This window comes from Grampus griseus (assembly GCF_964374135.1).
Source record: "Grampus griseus genome assembly, chromosome: 2".
NCBI classification, from domain to species: Eukaryota; Metazoa; Chordata; class Mammalia; order Artiodactyla; family Delphinidae; genus Grampus; species Grampus griseus.
Window position 1 is genome coordinate 100,987,078 of NC_139018.1, and position 22,003 is coordinate 101,009,080.

General features: G+C 44.4%; 1 protein-coding gene across 1 annotated transcript in view; it reads left to right on the forward strand.

Annotated features, from left to right (window-relative positions):
* Positions 1-420: 420 nt before the first annotated feature.
* Positions 421-22,003, forward strand: part of CGNL1 (cingulin like 1) — a gene marked incomplete at its 5' end in the record, with an annotated part of 101,240 nt that continues 79,657 nt past the window's right edge. The window contains 7 exons of the mRNA XM_082649009.1: positions 421-2,004; positions 2,802-2,896; positions 4,817-4,922; positions 7,474-7,575; positions 8,109-8,257; positions 10,244-10,379; positions 20,760-20,972. Coding sequence (XP_082505135.1) covers positions 421-2,004; positions 2,802-2,896; positions 4,817-4,922; positions 7,474-7,575; positions 8,109-8,257; positions 10,244-10,379; positions 20,760-20,972 — 2,385 coding nt within the window. The remainder of the gene's footprint in view (positions 2,005-2,801; positions 2,897-4,816; positions 4,923-7,473; positions 7,576-8,108; positions 8,258-10,243; positions 10,380-20,759; positions 20,973-22,003) is intronic.

The following is a 22,003-nucleotide window of genomic DNA, read 5'->3' on the forward strand; positions in this document are numbered from 1 at the left end:
CTTGGAAAAGTACCTTGTTCTCAAATGCTGGTATACTGGAACATCCTATTGGTTAAAAATAAATAGCATAAAGTGTGAGGAAATGAACTAAGGAGAAAACATGGCAACCAGCACGGCCCGTCAGCTAGAAACAGAATAATTAAGCTCTACCAAAGGCATCAGGTCATTTGGCCAGTCATCTACCCTAAGGCCAGGGTTCAAGCTCAGTGTTGACAAGCACCACGGTCACGTGGGCCCACAGGCATCCAGAAAGGCCTGTTTGGACGAGCATTTGGTTCTGAAGTGTCCTTGCTCTTTAAAGTGTTTGGTTTTCCCTGAACTTTGAAGTCTTCCCTCATAATCTTCATTGAAACAGATATAATTTTAACTTAATGTCCTCTTTTTACCCCAATTTTCCCTGGTAGTGAACAACGGGGAGCCATGGAGCTGTATTTCGGTGAATATCAACACGTGCAGCAGGAATACGGTGTACACCTGAGACTCGCAAGTGACGAAACCAAAAAATCAAGGAATTCCCAGCCCGCTAAGGCAGGCTCCTACGGTGTCAGTATTCGGGTCCAGGGGATCGATGGCCACCCCTACATAGTCCTCAATAACACAGAGCGGTGTCTGGCAGGCACGTCTTTTTCTGAAAATGGGCCATCATTTCCGTCTCCAGTGACAAGTAACCTGCCTCTCCATTCCAGCAATGGATCTGTGCTTGAGGAGAACAGTGCAGAAGAACTGCAGCTGCCCGAAAACCCATATGCCCCACCTGGCCCGGTAAGAAACCTGAAACAGCCCTCTCTCTTTGAGGGCAAGAATGGAGTTCTCGATCACACAGGGGAAGCGATGAAGCCGTCCCCCGTGCTGAACTTCCAGAGGCATCCAGAGCTTTTACAGCCCTACGATCCCGAAAAGAACGAGTTGAACTTACAAAATCACCAGCCTCCTGCGAGTAATTGGCTAAAAGCTTTCGCAGAAGAAGGGGCCAACAATAAGAAGGCTTGGACTTGCTCGTCCAAACCTAGCCATTCCCAGCCGCCCAGGCCCCCCTCGGAAGACCCGGCCAGATCCAGTGTGACGGCCATTCGACTGTGCAGCTCCGTGGTCATCGATGACCCCAAGAAGCAGACCTCGGTGTGCGTGAATGTTCAGAGCTGCAGCAAGGAGGGGCTGGCGGAGGAGGCCCTTGCCCCTAGCGGGAGGCCCCTACCCACCCACAGCGCGCACACGCACCCGGAAGCCAAGAAAACCAGGCCCGACGTGCTTCCGTTCCGGCGCCAGGACTCAGCCGGGCCCGTGCTGGACGGAGCCCGGTCCCGGAGGTCATCCTCATCGTCCACAACTCCCACTTCGGCCAACTCTTTGTACAGATTTTTACTCGATGACCAAGAATGTGCCATCCATGCCGACAATGTCAATCGTCATGAGAACAGAAGGTATATCCCCTTCTTGCCCGGAACTGGACGGGATATTGATACGGGGTCGATTCCTGGCGTGGATCAGTTAATTGAAAAATTTGACCAAAAACCTGGGCTGCAGAGAAGAGGCAGGTCTGGGAAGCGAAACAGGATCAACCCAGAAGACAGGAAAAGGTCCCGAAGCGTGGATAGTGCATTTCCTTTCGGTCTCCAAGGGAACTCGGAGTACCTGACCGAATTCAGCAGAAACCTGGGCAAGTCCAGCGAACACCTGCTGCGGCCGTCGCAGGTGTGCCCGCAGAGGGCACAGGCGCAGGAGCACGGGGGGAGGCAGGGCGGAGGGCGCGCCTTCGCCAGGCTGCAGGGAGCCCAGCCCAGGCCGCCCCCGCAGAACAAAGATGGGAAAGTTCCAGAAAACAAAGGGGGTCAGGAAAGTCCGACTGGGCGCACATCCTCCCTCCCGGCACAGACTAAGAAGGGGGAGGAAATCAAAACAGCCACCGCTACGCTGATGTTACAGAATCGGGCGCTAGCAACTTCCCCGGACTCAGGTACCAAGAGGATTTCTGTGAAGACATTTACTTCCACCTCAAATACTCAGGTAATACTGGTGGGAGTCTTTTTGTTCCTTGTCAGTGGTCTATCAATACATCCTGGCTGGAGGAATACATATCTTCCATCCTGAGTCAGTAACTGCACCATCTTGAATCAGTAATATTTTTTTAGAGTTTTCCCCCTAGCAGTAGGTTATGACCTGCTGCTAATCGCTTGGTTTTCTAAGTAAATTGAAGTACCACTAGATTCCTGTTGTGTTCTTGTTTGTAAAGTAACTTGTCAAACACTATAGAGAGGCTCGATTTTTCTTTTCGTGTATGTGTAAAATCCGAAAGTATGCAGAATTTGTTTCCAAAACAAGAGGCTCCGTACTTAGGTTTATTTAGATGTATTAATTTTCCTCATGACACTGAGTGACTGGATTAATTTCTGTCCTGAGAAATTAGGTTAATCCTAATTCAGGTTTATCCTGAAGTGATGGAATTTATTTATGTGGTCCAGTTAGTGTTTTGGTGGTAACAGTAACAGTAAAAAATAATGGTAATGATAAAAATGATACTAAGGTTGGTAAGTGCCAGGCACTCTTTGTTATGTATTGTAGGGTCGCACCCACCCTATGAAGGTAGGTACTATTAACTTCTATTTACAGGCGAGAAAATTGAGGTGAGAAAAAGTTAAGTAACTTGCCCAAGCTACTAAGTGGTGGAACCAGTTGTAATGAGCATCCTTACCCGAGGAGTCCTTTCTGGGAAGCAGGAATGTGTTTGGAAGCTTCTGCTGTGGGGTTTTGCCTTCTTCTTGGAAGCAGCATCCTGTGATCTAATAACAAACATTGTGTTCCAGGCCACACCGGATCTGTTAAAAGGCCAGCAAGAACTCACTCAGCAAACCAATGAGGAGACGGCCAAGCAGATACTTTACAATTACCTCAAAGAAGGGTTAGTGATTTTCCTTCAAGGAACAAAGTATTGTCCTTCCTGGTGGGCGTCTTAATTTTCTTTTCTGAGACCTTGTGTTTTACCCTCCCTTCCTGCCCTGTGTGAGCCATTTCGGGGTGCAGACTCCATGGCTGGAGTTGTCATAACAGCATTTAAGTCTTGGGTGGAGGAGGGTGAAGAGCAGGGGAAGGAAGTGTGGGGAAGAACATCCTACTTTAAAAGTTAAAAATGAATATGTTTTAAAAATGATTGTTTACTGTTTCAGAAACAAATTCAAAGATAGGAGGAGTGTCTACTATTCAGTTTTAAACTGAGTGTTGTCGCCTTGAGTTTGTATGCACACAGGGGTAATCAGTCGTCCCTTATTAGAAGTTACAAATAAAAACACCTTCTCCCCTCCCCAGAGTTGACGTTGGCCAGGAGCCCCTGCTTCCATTATTTTTAAAGCATGTATGAGTCATTTAAAAGCAGTGCTTTCCACTTACTTATCTGGGGGGATGAGTTTGAATAATCTGGTTCTCAGTCCTTACTTAGATACCAACTGAGCTGGAATTCTAGGCCAGGAATTTGAAGTTTCTGTTTCAGTTCTCTCATCAGATATGATTAAAAAGAAGAAAAGCTTTATAGTCTGACATGACTGAAAGTCACTTGGCAAATACTCATTGGTATCAGAACACTTCACAGTTTTATATTGTGCCTTACAATTTTCTGTCAGTAATATAGAGCTGACAGAATCATTCAAAATATAAGATAGGGGCTCTTCTGAAAAAAGAAAAAGTAAAGAGATTCTTCTAGCTAAGAACTTTTATTAGTGTCTTTCTGTGAAGGGTTTTACCATGAAAAGATTAAGGTAGGAGAACTTCTAACATTTAAAATTCTTTCTCTACATTCTTTTATTTTTTTGGCCCATGATTTATTGAGAGACTGGTGGGACAGACTTTAGCGGGAGGCATCTTTTTAAGGAAACTTAAAAATTTTTTTCCCTGCGCTTCCTGGTGGCGCCAGTGGTTAAGAATCCTCCTGCCAATGCAGGGGACACGGGTTCGAGTCCTGGTCCGGGAAGATCCCACATGCTGTGGAGCAACTAAGCCCGAGCGCCACAACTACTGAGCCTGCGCTCTAGAGCCCGTGAGCCACAACTATTGAGCCCATGTGCCACAACTACTGAAGCCCGTGCGCCTAAGAGCCCGTGCTTCGCAACAAGAGAAGCCACCGCAATGAGAAGCCGGCGCTCCAAAACGAAGAGGAGCCCCCGCTCACTGCAGCTAGAGAAAGCCCGTGCGCAGCAGCAAAGATCCAATGCAGCCAAAAATAAATAAATAAATAAAATAAATTTAAAAAAAAAGAAAGAAAATAAGGGGAGAGATCCCCCTCTGTTTAAAAAAATTTTTTTTTCCCTAAGTGCCAGGTATGTGTGATGGAAGGTAGTCCTTAATAGAACTTTATCTGGCCGTTACCTATGAAAGTCTAGACAAAGGGCAGCTGTGTTAACAACCTTGGCTTGGGGGATTATTTTTTTAAACAAAGGCTAAAACAAGTTAAGATCATGGTGGATCATTCCTAGCGTGACACACATACAGGAGAGATTCCTTGTTGGAGTGAATATATGTCATTTGAATCAGGCAAGCAACAAATGACTAAATTTTTATTGGATGTTATCTCCAAGCTTATGTAGAATGTGCTTGTGTCTCTTTCACATGTTTGGAAATGGGAACCCCTCTCCCAAATCGGGTGGTAACATTGAACAATTTGGAGAAAAATACACCATCTATGCTGCTCTCCTCACACTGGTTGTGTCTGCAGCCTTAATTAATTCACGCCTCTTGTGATTTATCTTCTTAAAGGGCTTGCTGCTTGTGTGTCGTGGCACATAAAATAGTCTGAGGCCAACGGTTGTGCCCTCCTTGTGTTTTTTTCCAGAAGCACCGATAATGATGATGCTACTAAGAGGAAGGTCAACCTGGTCTTTGAGAAAATCCAGACTTTGAAGTCTCGAGCAGCAGGGAGCACGCAAGGAAATAATCAAGTAAGGCGAAGCTTTGTATTTTGTAGTGGGCATTTCACATGGAACCTGGCAAACAAATGGCTTTCTTCAGTCTGTACCTTTGGTTACAGTAGTTAGTGGGAAGTCTCCTGAGTAGTAAGCAGTACCGAAGGTGGAACAGCATGTTTTAAATATTGCTAATTTGCACCCGGCCTTTTTTCTAGAAAGTTTTTTGCGGTACGCGGGCCTCTCACTACTGTGGCCTCTCCCGTTGCAGAGCACAGGCTCCGGACGCGCAGGCCCAGCGTCCATGGCCCACAGGCCCAGCCACCCTGCGGCACGTGGGATCCCCCCGGACCGGGGCACGAACCCGCGTCCCCTGCATCGGCAGGCGGACTCTCAACTACTGCGCCACCAGGGGAGCCCTTCTTTATTATTATTATTTTTTAGAAAGTTTTTAAGAAATTTTATTTTTAAAAAAATCTATAAAATATAACAGGATGAAACAATAGGTGGTAAAATTTAGAAAGGGAAAAGAAGAATAGGACGAATGAAATGGAGCATGGGATGGAGAACCCTGGTGCTATCGTAGGCAGGTTTGAAAAGTATGAACGGGCTTGGACCCAGGTTCTCAAACTTCAGAGAATAAGAAATAAGAGAATCAAACTAGAGAATACGGAAGAGAGACTGGTGGGCTGTGACCAGCATGGGCAGAAGGGAAAGGAAGGAGTAGAGTGGGGCTAAATTCTTTTAAAAAAAACTGCCTGTTTCATTTATTGTACTGAATTTTAGTTAGGACTTGGAGATTTTTTTTTAAAGGAGGACTCATCCCCTATTTGATGAACGTGTACTATATGGTAGACATACCTTGTGCCATGAAAGGAAGTAGCATTTAAGAGGGACGACTAAAATCTTGTCCCTCAATTCTATGCCACCTTGAATGCCGCATTTCTTGCTTGGGCATCTTTCCTTTTCCCTTCTGGGGGGAATTCTGCACTGGAAGGAAAGAAGATACCCAGAGGCAAGTAACAGGGAGTTGGTCTATTTCTTCTTTTTCAACTTTGGAAACGTATGAATAAAGGATATTTATAGGCATCAATGACCCTTTTTTCTCTACTGTTCCGTATTCCCCTTGCACTCAGTTAACCCATGACTCCTGCTCTGGCATCAAATAAAAACATTTTTCAATTTATCCGTAGAAATAATATTTAAAATATATAAACATATTTTATTAGATATCTTTATAGAGATGTATTTTATTATATATTGATATTATAAATATATAAAATATTTTTATGTATGCACACACACATAGTTCCCACTGGGGAACCTTTAAATTATACACCTTGCTTATAGGCAGGTTTCAGGAACTCTACACAGTTTTTTAAATTGGGTTAGGACTTTTTTGCTAAATGTCTTAAATATAAATCATCACCATTACTGTTGCTTTGCATTAATCTGCATATTCTCCTGGAGAATGCATCCTTTGGTCTTGATGTTAAGATTGTCATTGTGGTTCCATACTAGGGTGTCCAGCCTAAACTGGGGAAGTTGGGGTAGCCCTTCTGGAGTCGATAACACTAATGATGTCTCAAAAGATCATAGAATTCTCCCAGAGAGGGGAAGCAGGGCGTTCTAGGTAGAGGGAACAGAACAAAAAACATAAAATATGAAGAGATGTGTGCTTCCCGTGTTTAGGGGACTAGAGGTAATTTAGTGAAGCTGGAGAAGAGAGCTAGGATATGGGGACCACGCACCAGGTAGGCAGGACCTTGTAGATCATGTCAATTTTCATTTCAGGCCCAAGGTGATAGGCTTTCCCTGATAGACTTTAAACAGCAATGAGGAGTGTCATATTTATAAAAATTCATTTCTTTGTAGTTTTTGGAGGGAGGTAAGATTAGAGGACGGGAGACCAGTTAAGCAGCTGCTGCTTCTTAATCAAGCTAGAGATAATGAGACGATGAACTTTGGTTCTTAGACTTGTGGCTGTGATCACAGTGCCGTGACTGCTTAATTGCCCACATTTTTCCACTCCCCTTCTCTCTCACTTTATGAATCTGATTATTTGCTGGTAAAGGTTTTGGAGTTTTATATTTTGGTGTCAGTTGAATGATTTCGTGCAAGAGAACCCTCTCCCTTAATGGGCTAAGACCACATTGGAAAGCCACGAAGCAGGCAGTTTTTGTTTGGGAAAGAACAATCTACAATTTCCTTCCTTGGGTTAGATTTACATTTCTAAGATAGATTGTTCTCATTTTGCCTAAGAAAATTGGAAGTGCTGTGTTTCTGTTGACTGTTGGTTTCTGGTCTTCTTCATAGGAGTAGATGAGGAAGTACCTCCTTCTAAGTTCATGCATTCATGAACTTGGAACCTGGATTCAGGTGCATGAGAGCCAAGACACTGCCTTTTCTGGTTTTGATTTCTGCTTTTACCTTTTCCCCTCCCTTTTAGTTGGAGTTTTCTAGCCACTTTGCTGTAGGATTTTAGCCGAATCCTTTTGAGAGTGTCATCCTGTTGTTAATGTTCACGCAAGAAAAAAATAAAGCATCTTGAACACTTAACTTAGGATATTTTTGCAATTAATCGTAGGCTTCTAATTCTTCATCTGAAGTCAAAGATCTCTTGGAACAGAAAAAGAAGTTGACCACAGAAGTGGCTGAACTTCAGAGACAGCTTCAACTAGAAGTCAAGGTATCTGATTTTTCTTGATGCTATTTTATTCTGTTCCGTCTTGATTGATAAAGAATATTTTAAGTACCTTGGGTTGCCCAAGTGAAGTGAAAACAAATTTTTTCCCCAAAAGAAACATTCTTCCCATTGCTGAGCAAATTCCTGTATATTTAGTTCCTGCTGCCCAAAGAACTTTTTTTTTTAAGTAAACAAAGGACATAGAGAATGTTGGCTTTGACAGAGTAATAGAAATGCTGTTGGATTCAGACAGGCGTATTGGAAACTAAATGTATATAAAACATCTGGACTAAGTAATAGAAAGAGCAGAATGTGATTTAGCTGTGTTTGTGTTTCTCTTTTAGAAGTATTACAATTCATTAAGTGTTTAGTGTTCTTTCTAGTTGCGAACTCCCATGCCTTTATTACATAGTTCCATCAAGTTGTTTAATAATCTAAGTGCAGAGACATGCAGTCCATCAGAGATTAGAAGGAGGCTTCCGTGGGATGACATTAATGTACGGTGGAGGTACTTTAACATCACATATTCTTATTAGAATCAGCAGAACATCAAAGAAGAGAGAGACAGAGTGAAAGCAAACTTAGAAGCACTCCAAAGTCAACATGAAAGCAAGGTAGAAGAGAATGCCGAGCTGCAGCGGCGGCTGGAGGGAAGTGAAGGGGAGCTCCGGAGACACCTGGAGGAGTAAGTTCTGGCCCAGAGCCTGTGCCCTTCCTGGTTTCCTGCACCAATGGAGCCAGACACTTTTTTTTTAAATTAATCAATTAATTAATTTTTGGCTGGATTGGGTCTTCATTGCTGCGCGCGGGCTTTCTCTAGTTGCGGCGAGCGGGGGCTACTCTTTGTTGCGGTGCGCGGGCTTCTCATTGCGGTGGCTTCTCTTGTTGTGGAGCACAGGCTCTAGGTGCGCGGGCTTCAGTAGTTGTGGCTCGCAGGCTCTAGAGCTCAGGCTCAGTAGTTATGGTGCATGGGCTTATTTGCTCCGAGGTGTGTGTGATCTTGCTGGACCAGGGCTCGAACCCGTGTCCCCTGCATTGGCAGGTGGATTCTTAACCACTGCGCCACCACGGAAGCCCAAGCCAGATCCTTTCTGTCCGTTTAATTCTGCCCAACCTTCCAGATCTTTATAGGGCTGCTGACCCTTCCTTTTCTCCCTCTTATTCTTATAAAATTATAAAACTGGTGACGTGTAGACTGGTAAGCAGAATGAATTTAATAATTTAAAAATTCTTTGTGTACCTCAAAGGATATTTGTAAAGTTTCAGCCCTTAGAGTAGATCTCAGAGCAGTCAAGTGAGAAGCAAGGAATGCCGAGTGGTGATATCTAAGGACAGATCTCAAGGAGCCTGGGTCCAGCCTCTAAAAAGCCTGTGTCACATGACCTCCACAGTCTCCCACGTTCTGAATTTTGTCCTGGATGGTGCTGACCAATTTTTTTTTTTTTTTGGCGGTACGCGGGCCTCTCACTGCTACGGCCTCTCCCGCTGCGGAGCACAGGCTCCGGGCGCACCAGGCTCAGCAGCCATGGCTCACGGGCCCAGCCGCTCCGCGGCACGCGGGATCCTCCCAGACCGGGGCACGAACCCACGTCCCCTGCATCGGCAGGCGGACTCCCAACCACTGCGCCACCAGGGAAGCCCAGTGCTGACCAATTTTGTGACCAGTGCTTATATACTTCCTTTGGGTCTTCAGAGAAGGAAAGACAAGCCCAAGATGGCCCTGCCATCATGTTGTGTTAAAATCTGTGACAAGAGGATTTGAAACGAAGGTGTGAAAATGGATGGTGCCATGAAGCCCACTGGCCATGACAGAAGCCTTGAGAGGTTAAGCAGGAGTGAAATCTAGAGGGAAATTCAAGAAAAACAGGACATTATATCATAAAAGCATTTGATTACCTTTGCCATTTTGATGGTGTAGTGTTTGCTTTTGAAACATTCTTACAGGTTAATTTCAGAAAAGAGGTTGGTAAGGAAAAAATCAAAATTTAGAGTGCAGTAAAGACTTTACAAAATAAAAGGTAGAATAGTTGTGAGTTCCATTTAGAGCAGAGGTTGGCAAACTTTTTCTGTCAGATAGTAAATGCTTTAGGGTTTATGGGCCATATGGTCTTTGTTGGAACTGTTCAATTCTACCATTGTATTGTGCAAATGACCATAAACAATACATAAATGAATGAGCGTGGCTGTGTTCCAGTAAAACTTTATTTACAAAAGCAGGCAGTGGGCCAGATTGGCTCATGGGCCATAATTTGCTAACTCTCCTGGTCTAGAGTACTGGGGATGGGGTGGAGTAGGCTGGTGGGGAGTGGGGTGGCTTTAATGAAAACATTTATCATAAAAGTTGTGCTCTTTTTCCTGATTCCTTATCTTCTATGTCCAAATTCTAGTACCCCGTGATCTCCTTCTGGGGAGGAAATGTCACTGTATAACCTTTCCCATTACATTGGTTTGAGTTCTCACTTGTCTTCTTGTTGGGCAAATTAGACTGTAGACATGAGTTCTTACCGGTGCCTTTCTGGTTTGTGACTTTCTGTTCAGTGCAGAACAGAAAATGGGAGGCTCCTTGGGGATTCAGGTGACTCTGCTTGATGAACTGAAGCTCTGAAAGCAGACTGGATGAAAATAAGCAGAGGCCAGGAGAAACTCTCTCATGGGCTTCCTTTCCTGCCAGGCTGTTCCAGGTGAAGATGGAACGAGAACAGCACCAGACTGAGATCAGGGATCTCCAGGACCAGCTCTCAGAAATGCATGATGAATTGGACAGTGCCAAACAGTCCGAGGACAGGGAGAAGGGGGCTCTGATTGAGGTAAGCGGGGCTGGGGTCAGGTGACAAGAGAGGCCCCGTCTGCCTGGACAGTATGGGATGGGTGGGGGAACTGGGAGCCGTACTCTGTTGTGTGTTTGTTCTACCTGTCCCTATGTTCCCTTCTGTGAGAGCATCATATGCAGTAGTTTGTCTTAGGAAAATTTTCAGCTGTACAGAAAAATAGAATAATGCGTTAACTGCCGTAGAGTCCCAGTCCAAATCCAACAGTTATCAACATGTTGCCCTATTTACTCCACTTTTTTCTTCTCTCCATCCATTCATTTTTCTTTTTTTTCATTCATCTATCCATCTTTTTTTTAAGTTAATTTTCATTGGAGTATCGTTGCTTTATATCTATTCATCTTTGCTGAACCATTTCAGAGTAATTTATAGATAAAACCACGTCTCACCCCTAAATTTTTCAGCATGCATTTGAATAATTAGGGAATTTTCTTATAACCACAATACTATTATCACATCTGCAAAGTTAATTCCTGTGTTGTATTATATACAATATAGGGTCTTTATTCATCATTTGCCAGCTGTCCCTCAAGAGTATTTGCTAGTTGTTTTTCCCCCAAGCCAGAATCCAGTCAGGAATCCCACACTGCTTTCATTATTCTCTCTCTCAGAGTTCACTTTTCTTAGTATAGCCTCTGTTGTCCCTGCATCCCCTACTCCTTGCTCTTTTTCTCCCATCCCACTTCTGTTTTTTTGTTTGTTTGTTTGTTTGTTTTTGCGGTACGTGGGCCTCTCACTGCGGTGGCCTCTCCCGTTGCGGAGCACAGGCTCTGGACGCGCAGGCTCAGCGGCCATGGCTCATGGGCCCAGCCGCTCCGCGGTATGTGGGATCCTCCCGGACTGGGGCACGAACCTGTGTCCCCTGCATTGGCAGGCGGACTCTCAACCATTGCGCCACCAGGGAAGCCCTCCCATCCCACTTCTGAAGAGCCCAGACAAGTGCTGCACATTCTGGATTTTCTAATTGTTTCCTTATGGTGTCCATTAACTTGATCCACCCTCCCCTGTATTTCTAGTAAATTTGAGTTTAGATCTAAACACCAATTAAATTTTGAGCAAAGATACTTTGTAAGTAATGCTATTATGAAAAAACATTTAAAAGACATTAGTATTATGTTAATGCCCATACACCACTTATCACAGGTTAAGTTTTTATTTGTTTAAAGGCCCCATAAGACTGTAAGTTCCAAGAGGGCAGAGTTGGTGATGGTTGGCTTAGCACTATATCCTCAGCAGTTATTCCAGTGGCTAGGACATATAGCGCTCAGGAAATATTTGGTGGACAGCTGGATGGATGCATTTTGAATGAGTGAGTGAGTAAATGAATGAATCTACTTGCTCTATACACAGGCCGCCAATCTGGCTTCTGCCCATATCAGTCTATCCCCTATTGATATTGTCAATCTGTGAGTCAGTGAATAAGGTTGATTCCTTCTTCTGCTTCCATTTGTTAATTATTACGGTTTTTTTCAGAGACAATTATTATCTCTTCTCTGAATTAGATTACCATCCTGTTGAGGTGTTAGATACACATGTGTGAAATGATTAGAGAGTAAGAATAGGTTTTGAACGTCTACATTTTTTTCTGGGGAATGAATCTAATTGAGGATCAGAAGAAGAGCTGTGCTGTGTAGATATTTTGATACTTGCTATAGCTTTTTTTTCTTAACATCTTTATTGGAGTATAATTGCTTTACAATGTTGTGTTAGTTTCTGCTGTATAACAAAGTGAATCTTTGCTATAACTTTAGCATCACCTGTGTCTTTGGCTTAGTTTTGAAGTTTAGTTCAGTTTAGCTAGCTTATAAAAGCTTTGGTTTGTAGGAACAGCACAACAAGTAAATGATACACAATTTAGAACAAAGCCAGAACAAACAAACACAAAACCCATGAGAAAATAAAGGTAACTTGTTAGTATTTAACTTTCACTCTCTACTGCTTTTCCCCTAAGGGCTTGGATCTCATCTTGGTCCTTTTCTTGGGGTTAAAAGCTGCTGTCTCGTAATTCCTTGTAGCTTCCTCTGTCTCAGCTGTCCATTGTTTTTTTAATTTTATTTAATTTTATTTATTTTATTTTTACATCTTTCTTGGGGTATAATTGCTTTACATTGGTGTGTTAGTTTTCTGCTTTATAACAAAGTGAATCAGTTATACATATACATATGTTCCCATATCTCTTCTCTCTTGCGTCTTCCTCCCTTCCACCCTCCCTATCCCACCCCTCTAGGTGGTCACAGAGCACCGACCTGATCTCCCTGTGCTATGTGGCTGCTTCCCACTAGCTATCTACCTTACATTTGGTAGTGTATATATGTCCATGCCTCTCTCGCGCTTTGTCACAGCTTACCCTTCTGCCTCCCCATATCCTCAAGTCCATTCTCTAGTCGGTCTGTGTCCTTATTCCTGTCTTACCCCTAATCATTGTTTTTTCTCACCCTCTTCCATGTTTACTTTTGAAGTCCTTGCCCTGGAGGCATTGTTGTTCCTGATCTTTAGGATTTAGCATCTCTCTTCCCCTGGACTTGGCAGGAGTGGAGAGGAGAGTGGAGCGTTTGTGGCCGCAGGGCAGAGGCCTTCTCATGAATTCATTTTCACGTGGGCAGGAGGGGGTCATTTTCTCTCCCCTCCCATGTGACTATCTCTTTGTCTCTGTTGAGACCACTTTCTCCTGAGAAAGCCTCAGGCCTGCTCCTTACCACCTGGTATTTCTTTTCATCCAAAGATTCCTTAAAAACCACTGCAGTTGTGGTAATCTTCTGCTTCTCCTGGCTCTGTCTTCTTCTCAGGGCTCAGGGTTACCAAGACAAGGTACATTAGGATGGGGCTTTGAAGATAAGTGTATCTATCACTGAAGTGTTAAGAAAATCACATAAGATGAAATTTTAAAATGGGGGGTGAGCGGCTTCCCTGGTGGTCCAGTGGTTAAGACTTCACCTTCCAAAGCAGGGGGTGCAGGTTCGATCCCTGGTCGGGGAGCTAAGATCCCCCATGCCTTTTGGGCAAAAAACCAGAACATAAAACAGAAGCAATATTGTAACAAATTCAATAAAGATTTAAAAAAAAATTGGGGGGGGGCGGAAATGCACATATTTTCCTAATACCTTAACAAATGTTTTTTTCCTACATTTTTTTTTTTTTTTTTTTGCGGTACGCGGGCCGCTCACTGCCGTGGCCTCTCCTGTTGCGGAGCACAGGTCCTGGATGCGCAGGCTCAGTGGCCATGGCTCACGGGCCCAGCCTCTCCGCGGCATGTGGGATCTTCCCGGACCAGGGCACGAACCCGTGTCCCCTGCATCGGCAGGCGGACTCTCAACCACTGCGCCACCAGGGAAGCCCTTTTTTCCTACATTTTTATTTGTTTCCCTATTCATTGACAGATTTCATCTATAATGTAGGAACAAATATAGTGTGTCTACAGTTTTGATACCTGCTTTTAAAAGTTAATATGTCAGAAATATTTTTCTTTATGATACTTTATAGTCTTCATATTTCATTTTTAAGAAGATACCCCACAATATGCTTAACCATCCTCCAATATTTAAGTTGTTTCTTTTTTTTTAAAATTATGAGAAAATATGTTGAATTTTTTATATGTATCCTTTTACTTCTTTAGAAAAATTTCCTAAGGAGAGAAATGTCACTGAACAGGTTATGACTTTTGATAAAAATGTAGCTTCAGGGCTTCCCTGGTGGTGCAGTGGTTGAGAGTCTGCCTGCCGATGCGGGGGACACGGGCTCGTGTCCCGGTCCGGGAGGATCCCACATGCCGCGGAGCGGCTGGGCCCGTGAGCCATGGCCGCTGAGCCTGTGCGTCCGGAGCCTGTGCTCCTCAACGGGAGAGGCCACAACAGTGAGAGGCCCACGTACCGGAAAAAAAAAAAAAAAAAGTAACTTCAGAAACATTTAAATAGAAGGTAAGACTTTCCCATAGTCTATGATTCCTTGTGTGGACACCTCACTGATTCTAAAAGGGAAAGATATTATCTTAACTATCAGGAAGTCTCTTAAGTTCTGAATTTTCCTGGTAGCTAAAACCTAAAATTGTTAGTTGTCCTTTCCCCAGGTATTTTCTGTCCTTTTAGATTCTCTGTTTTAGTGCATTTGAGCTTGCTCTGATTTGCTATTTCTTTTACTAGCCAGCTCATTGAAGAGCATATCATCTTTGCTTCTTCCCACATTTCATGCCTAGCATAGTGCCAGGCAACAGAGCAAATGAATAAATAAATTTCAATATTTAAATTAATTTTAGGGACTTCCCTGGTAGTCCAGAGGTTAAGACTCTGTGCTTCCAATGCAAGGGGCACAGGTTTGATCCCTAGTCGGGGAACTAAGATCCCACATGCTGTGCAGTGTGGCCAAAGGAGAAAAGAAAAAAAAAAAAAGATAAATTATTTTTAAAATGCCACCACTAAAAAAAAAAAGGGAATAATTCTGAAATGAACTGTAGCTTCTTTGCCTCTTTGAACACAGTATAGTGAGCATATATTAACTGAACATAACTAGCTTTTTGACTTATAGTGGTAACTGGGATATGAGCTTCAGCTTTGGTGATGTGTTTTCAGGCAGAGGCTAATAATGAGAGACTCAGGAAAGGGAAACAGCGTACATCTTTTCTTAAAAATGTTCCTGGTGTTGCCGGTTTTCTGGTTATTTGCCTCTTTCCTGTAATGGAAGCTATATCATCTATTGCTGCCTTTTGGCAAGAAAAGTTAGGACACAATTAGCTTCTCTATGCCAAAGTGGGTTTCTCTCCCTCTGGAAAATTGTCCTCACTCTTTTTATCAGTTTGCTTTGACGTGTCAGCAACATTTAAAAAACGATCTGTGGTTTCTATATCACTAATAAAATAAACCCCATCTCCTCGTCACTTTCAGTTTATTCTTCATATCTTAATAAAAAGTGGCCTGGGGGAATCTGATAACAGATTATAGTTGTAGCCAAGTTTTCCATGGCACTTGGCTTAGAACAGACTCTTAAACACAATGAACATTAAACACTTCTGCTTTTTAATGTTTGCAAAAGCTTGAAGGCCCTAAATTTTGTGAGGCCTGCATAATGCATAAGATTTCTCATGAAATATCTTTTAATACTTCACATTCTGTTCAATAACATTGGGCCCCTATATGGAGTCAGTAAAGTAACATTAAGAGAGAATAAAATCATTAAAAAAAAAAAGAAAGAAGGAAGGAAAAAAGGAAGAAATAGTAGAAAATATCCTGTGTTTTTAGGAGAAGCCAAATAATTGACCAAGAATAGGATGACTGTTATTTCTTAGTTAAACAACTGATGGTTCCGAATTTCTTTTTTAACTCAATATACAAAAATAATTATAGGTCAAGTTTTCAGTCACTTCTTTGTCCATAAATACGTTTCCCTCTGTTCTTGGAGTGATGGGTAAACATGCGACATCTCTCTAAGCCTCATGATGGTGGGTTTTTCTAATTACCAAAGATTGTCTTTGATGGGAGCCTGTAGTGTTGACAGATGGGCCAACAGAATCTCGTGGTGTTTTATCCCTGACATTTACCAAGATACAAGTACTTAGATCAGTAAACTATTCTGGTTTTAAAATCCTATTGGTCTGGGGATAGGCTGTGCTCAGAAATGACATCTCTAGAATAATTATAAGCTTATTGTGTTGTGATGTTACTGAACATTATACACATTTTACTAAAGAAGCAACAGAAAAAATCATGTTTCTCATCAACTGTGTTACACTTTTTAGGCCATCCTTCTGGGGAAAAAAATAATTCTTTGGCAGCTATAGTTTTGATAAAAGACCTTTACTTTTCCTTTCAATGAGTGTGGGCCAGAGATAGGGACTCTATAGAACTTCTGGGAAGCTTTTATGCAAAAGAGAGTCTAGATCAGTTTTGTTTTCTCATTTTGACATGGAATACCTGTGAGTAGGTGGTGTGTGAAGTGAAACTTTCTGTGGGTAGATGAGCTGCTACTCGGGACATTCTGGTCTGTGTCTTTTGGTGCCCCTGCTGTCAGGACAGCCACTGGCTGCTGCTAGTAACAGCTGGGGCCCAGAGCATGCTTCCTTTTCTTCTCAACTTTCCTTCTTGTCTTTTCAGGTTCTGGGCAGGTTTCTTTGCTCCTGTTTAAAAAGGTGGACCTCCTTACAAGCACTTGAGCAGAACTCAATACACCGTTCATTTGCATCTGAGAGACTGAGTAACTGCCTGCTCCTCAGACTTTCTTGAGTGTGTAGTTTTGTCATCAGGCCTGCAGAGGCTGTGTAGTGAAGAGAATGGGCATTGGTATCCAATCTGGGTCCCAGTCTTCGCTCTACCACTTACAAACTGCGTGATCTTAGGCATCTTAGCGTCTCGGAGCTCCAGTTTTTTGTTTTTTAAATAATAATATTCATCTCCTATGATTTTTTTTTTTTCCCCCGGTACGCGGGCCTCTCACTGTTGTGGCCTCTCCCGTTGCGGAGCACAGGCTCCCGACGCGCAGGCTCAGCGGCCATGGCTCACAGGCCCAGCTGCTCTGCAGCATGTGGGATCTTCCCGGACCGGGGCACGAACCCGTGTCCCCTGCATCGGCAGGCGGACTCTAAACCACTGCGCCACCAGGGACGCCCTCTCCTATGATTTTTAGAAATGCTTAGCGTAATTCTTATTATGTAGTAAGTACCAAACACAGTCAATTTTTTTAGCCTACCCTGTACCCACCCCCAAATACACATCCATACTAGGTCTGTATCTCTTGTACTTTCATGTGTGCAGCTAGCCTGGATGTGTATAGGTTTTGAAAGTACTGATTCTGAGTGCCCAGAGTTTTCCTTTGTTTGCTTTGATTGGAGTCTACAGAGAGGCATGTGCATCTCTAATAGACGTTCACGTGTATTTTATATGTTTTCTCTCACTTCTTTGGCTTGATATAATTGGCAGTGAAGCCACCGAGGTGATGAAGTGAAGTTTTTGAAATCTCCCGTCCCTTTCGGTCTCTACCCTGGAAAGCTTCAAGTGCTACTCAGTGATACGGTGAGGTATAATCTGATTGGATTTGTGCAACAGAGTCCACTTAAGCAACAGCCCCAGACACAGATAACAGCATGTTGGTGTAGAATGGACCATAAAAACAGGTTCTTGACATGCATTGGTGGCAGTACACAAAAGGCAACACAAAACACAGATATATCCTGGAAAAGATAAGTGTGGGAAGAGGAACTGACTTATTGTTAAAACAATTGAGAAATGTGTGAAAATAAGAGCAGGAAACGGGGGTAGGCTTGCAAGGGCAATTGTGAAGAAGCTGGCAGGAGGCTCCGGGAAGGCCTAGAGAGATAGCCAATAGCAACAGTGATGGGGGGGGTGGTTTGCGGGTGTTTCTAATATCCCTAAGGAGGGACTGGACAGTGGGAAGCACAGGGCATCTCCTTTGACAAATATCAGGACGGGGGTATATTTTCATAAAATTTACTTATGTGTTCTGTGTTTGGTGCTTTGGAAGAGCCAGAGTTGCTCTAGTTGCCTAGACGAGTCTCTGGAAGTTTCTTCTAAGCTTCTTAGTGCTTGCTGGCTAGATTCTTGAAGGACTAATTCTTAGTCTGTGCAATGCAGCTCTGTCCTGGGATTGCAGAGGCTCCCCTGGTTTAATGGATGTGCATGCCTAGAGTAAAGGAAAGAGATTCCATTGTCAGTTATTCTTAACTTGTTACAGGTAGTTTCATCAGCTCATCAGTGACCCACTTCTTAAATGGAAAGTAGTGTATCATCTCTGAGGCCTCGGGTCCCAGGTGGCAACCATGCCTTCAGTTTGCCAGGAGCTCCAAGAGGACAGGATGCGTATTTACTTAGAAGCTGCCAGTGAAAGAATAGACGAGTTTAGAATTCTGACATCTCCAGACTCCTGCTGTACTGCCCATGTTAATTTATTTATGTCCAGAACAGGCCCACTCCCAATATCATTGATCCATGCATCAGAAACATAAATCAGATCTATGTCCTTTTTTCAAGGAGCTGATAATCTAGCAAGAGAGATAGGAAAATAAAATCTAGATACAAGGACTGCATGGTAAAAGTATTAAGTGCTATGAGAAGCACAGCCTAAGTGCGGTGGGTATTCACGAAGGGGATTCAAGGAAGACTTCTTGGAGGAGGTCATACAGTATCTGAGTCTTGAGAGGTTTTCTGAAAGGCAGAGAGACGTGGGACTGAGAGGGACGAAGGGCATCCCAGACAGGATGCTGTGTGGGTGATGGCATAGAGGCTACAGGTGAGAAACTGGAGCTTGGGAGCCGTTGGGCAGCTCTTGCAAACCACCTGGGCTGGAGTTGATGAGAGCCTCAACCAGAGAGGTGAGGGAAAGGGTCTAAGATGTTACAGAACTAACTTTTTGGTTGTGAGGGACAAGGACGAGAGAGATCAAAGTCGCTGCTAGGCTCCTGAGCAGGCACTGCCGTTCCAAAGAAGAGGAGAGGAAGGGACTTGAAAAATTCATTGAGAGGGCTTCCCTGGTGGCGCAGTGGTTGAGAGTCCGCCTGCCGATGCAGGGGACACGGGTTCGTGCCCCGGTCCGGGAAGATCCCACATGCTGCGGAGCGGCTAGGCCTGTGAGCCATGGCCGCTGAGCCTGCGCTCCGCAACGGGAGAGGCCACAACAGTGAGAGGCCCGCGTACTGCAAAAAAAAAAAAAACCAAAAAAAAAAAAAAGCACTGAGAAACATAAGCCTCCGGAATCATAGGTGCCCAAGGGACATCCAGATGGATGAGTCTCGCAGGTCTGGACTCAGATAAGGGTTGGAGGTAAAGGTTTGGGGGGTTATTTATATAGAATTTAAAATTGAGGGGAAAAAAAAACCTGGATGAGCTTGCCAAAAAAGAATGAAGAATGCAAAGGCACATTCTTGGGGATCATTTTAGCTTTTTAATAAGAGGGAGAGAAAAACCAGAAAAGATTGTCTCAGAAAAAGTGGCCTGAGGGAAGAAAACAGGAGCATGCAGTGTCTTTGAACTGCAAGGCAGAAGAGAATTCTAAGGGGACAGGTGAAGAGGATCAAAGAGGGATTGAGAAAAGTGAGGACTGAGAAAAGGCCATTGGATGTGGAGATTAAGAGGTCAGTACAACCTTGGAGGGGACAGGCTTAGCAGACTAGGAACAAAAGCCATTTGCAAGAGAGTAAGGAGTGACAGGGTGGTCAAGGAGTAGAGGCAGTGAACAGAAATTATACTTTCAAAAGTTTGGTGGAGGGCTTCCCTGGTGGCGCAGTGGTTGAGAGTCCACCTGCCGATGCAGGGGACACGGGTTCGTGCCCCGGTCCGGGAGGATCCCACATGCCGCAGAGCGGCTGGGCCCGTGAGCCATGGCCGCTGAGCCTGCACGTCTGGAGCCTGTGCTCCGCAACGGGAGAGGCCACAACAGTGAGAGGCCTGCGTACTACAAAAAAAAAAAAAAAAAAAAAAGTTTGGTGGAAAACGTTGTTTTTTCGTTTGTTTGTTTTTGCCCTTGACTCAGGATCCTTGTGCCCTGATGAAAAGGACATACATTCAAGGAAACAGAAAGGAGCAAAATGACAGAAAAAAAAGACAGCTGATGAGTAGAGACTTGGAGCAGGGTGGCAGGGGAGAAAGCTTGTTGTCTGTGAAGTGGCTTTGGGTGGGGAGGAACCCTGGCGTCCAGAGAGGAGCTGGGTGGTCAAGCCCAAGTCCTGGCTGAGTACAAAGTAGGGGTGTCCGCCGGGGAGGGTGAGCCTCAGCTTGAGGGGAGCTGAGCAGGTCTGACTAGAGATGGTGACCTGAAGGGAATGCCCAGCCTTGGCAGGACACCCTTGTGTTTAGGTGATGCGATTTATCGCGAAACTTGCTGCCCCAGTCTTGTGACTTTGCTCATGAACAGTGAGGTTAGGAGGCAGTGAAGGCAGAGAACGTGTGAATATCGTGCCTGCTCAGCATGGGGCAGGGGCATCCCGAGGACTCGGGTGTGGCTTAAGGGTTTGAGTACACGCAGGCTTCTGGGGGTGAAGGAAGCGAGGCCAGCAAGTCAGCATTCCCCCCACGAAGCAACGGCTCCTGAAGGCCGCCAGCAAGGGCTACAGACCATCGCACCGAAGTGACGTGAGATGGAAAAAGCAGACCTGGCCCCTCAGAGCATCGAAAATGAAATCAGTTTCCCTTTTCTCCCTCAAATTAAATCTCAGAAAAGCTAAGATAGTCGAATCGAGGGGGATGGTGGATGCTGAGGAAGGGAAGGGGAGAGGAGGAGAGGGGCTAAAGCAGCGTGTAGTGTACGGGAGGAGAGAGTGCGGAGGACAAGCAAGGAAGGGTAGGGCCGTGTGTGCCGGTGACCGAGGGGGAGGTGCAGGGTGGCTCGCATCCTCACCTCCCCGCCCGCGTTTCCTCCCTCCAGGAGCTTCTGCAGGCAAAGCAGGACCTTCAGCATCTACTCATCGCCAAAGAGGAGCAGGAAGACCTCTTGAGAAAGCGGGAGCGCGAACTCACCGCCCTGAAGGGAGCCCTGAAAGAAGAGGTTTCCAGTCACGACCAGGAGATGGACAGGCTGAAGGAGCAGTACGACGCCGAGCTGCGGGCCCTGCGGGAGAGCGTAGAGGAGGCCACCAAGGTGGGTCCCGGCCAGAGTGCGGAGGGGGTGTCCGTTGCTTGCCTGCCTTTTCGTGACAGGGTGAAACTCAGTTTCATCCGATGATTGATCCAGACCTTGTTCACAGACAATAAACTCAGCAGTTCTGTTGGTCACCGTTTTAAGTTTGTAAACTTAAAAATTGTTAAGGACCCTGCTTAGAAGCTCTTGCATGCAGTGAGGTTTAGAAAGCCCAGGAGTGAACCCCTCCAGGGTTCCTAAAGGTCGCTGGCCTAGGGCACTGCGTGACTTTGCTAATGGGGTAGGGTTGCAGACGGGACCCAGATTTCTGGAATCCTTCACCCCTGCCCCCGCCTGTTCCTTCCGACTTGTGAAGCCTTTTGTTAGACAATTCAGGTTCTTTTCTCAGCAGAGTTACAAGAGGGTTAATGGGCTGAATTGCCCAAACCCTTGCAAGATAATTTTTCTCTTAATTGAATTCTTGGCTCCTGCAGATAGATTCTAAATTATGTTGAGGTCTTTGGTGCGGGCCTCACGTGGGCTGTTAAAGAAAAGGGGAAAATGAAGGGGAAAATGTTGTGAAATACCATGCCATCTTTAGGGAAAGAGGGGAATTACAGAGTATAAATTGTTTAGAGTCTTTGCAATATATAGGTTAAAGATGATGAAGAAAGAACTCTTGATATTGTTTGTTTATTCTGTGATGATTACAGTGACAGCTCAGAGCTGGTAGGCCCTCTCTCCTGTGCTGCATAGTGACTCACTGATTTTCAGTTACAGCATGGTAATTGCAAATGACAAGAAGTGAAAGATGGGTTTGTTGTCTAACAATAAAACATTTGGGAAATAGTCTGCCTGGGGTTATTATAACAGACAGTTAAAAAAAAAGTTGATTTGCCTATCTTAGTTTTTTTAAGGTTTGGTTTAGTTTGGGGGAGAAAAGCGAAACTGATTTAATTTTCGTTGCTTTGCAGGGACATGTCTCTTTTTTCCGTCTGATTTCCTTTCTGTACAGGAGCCTGGTGTCCTTTCTCTTGGCCTTTATGTGCTGT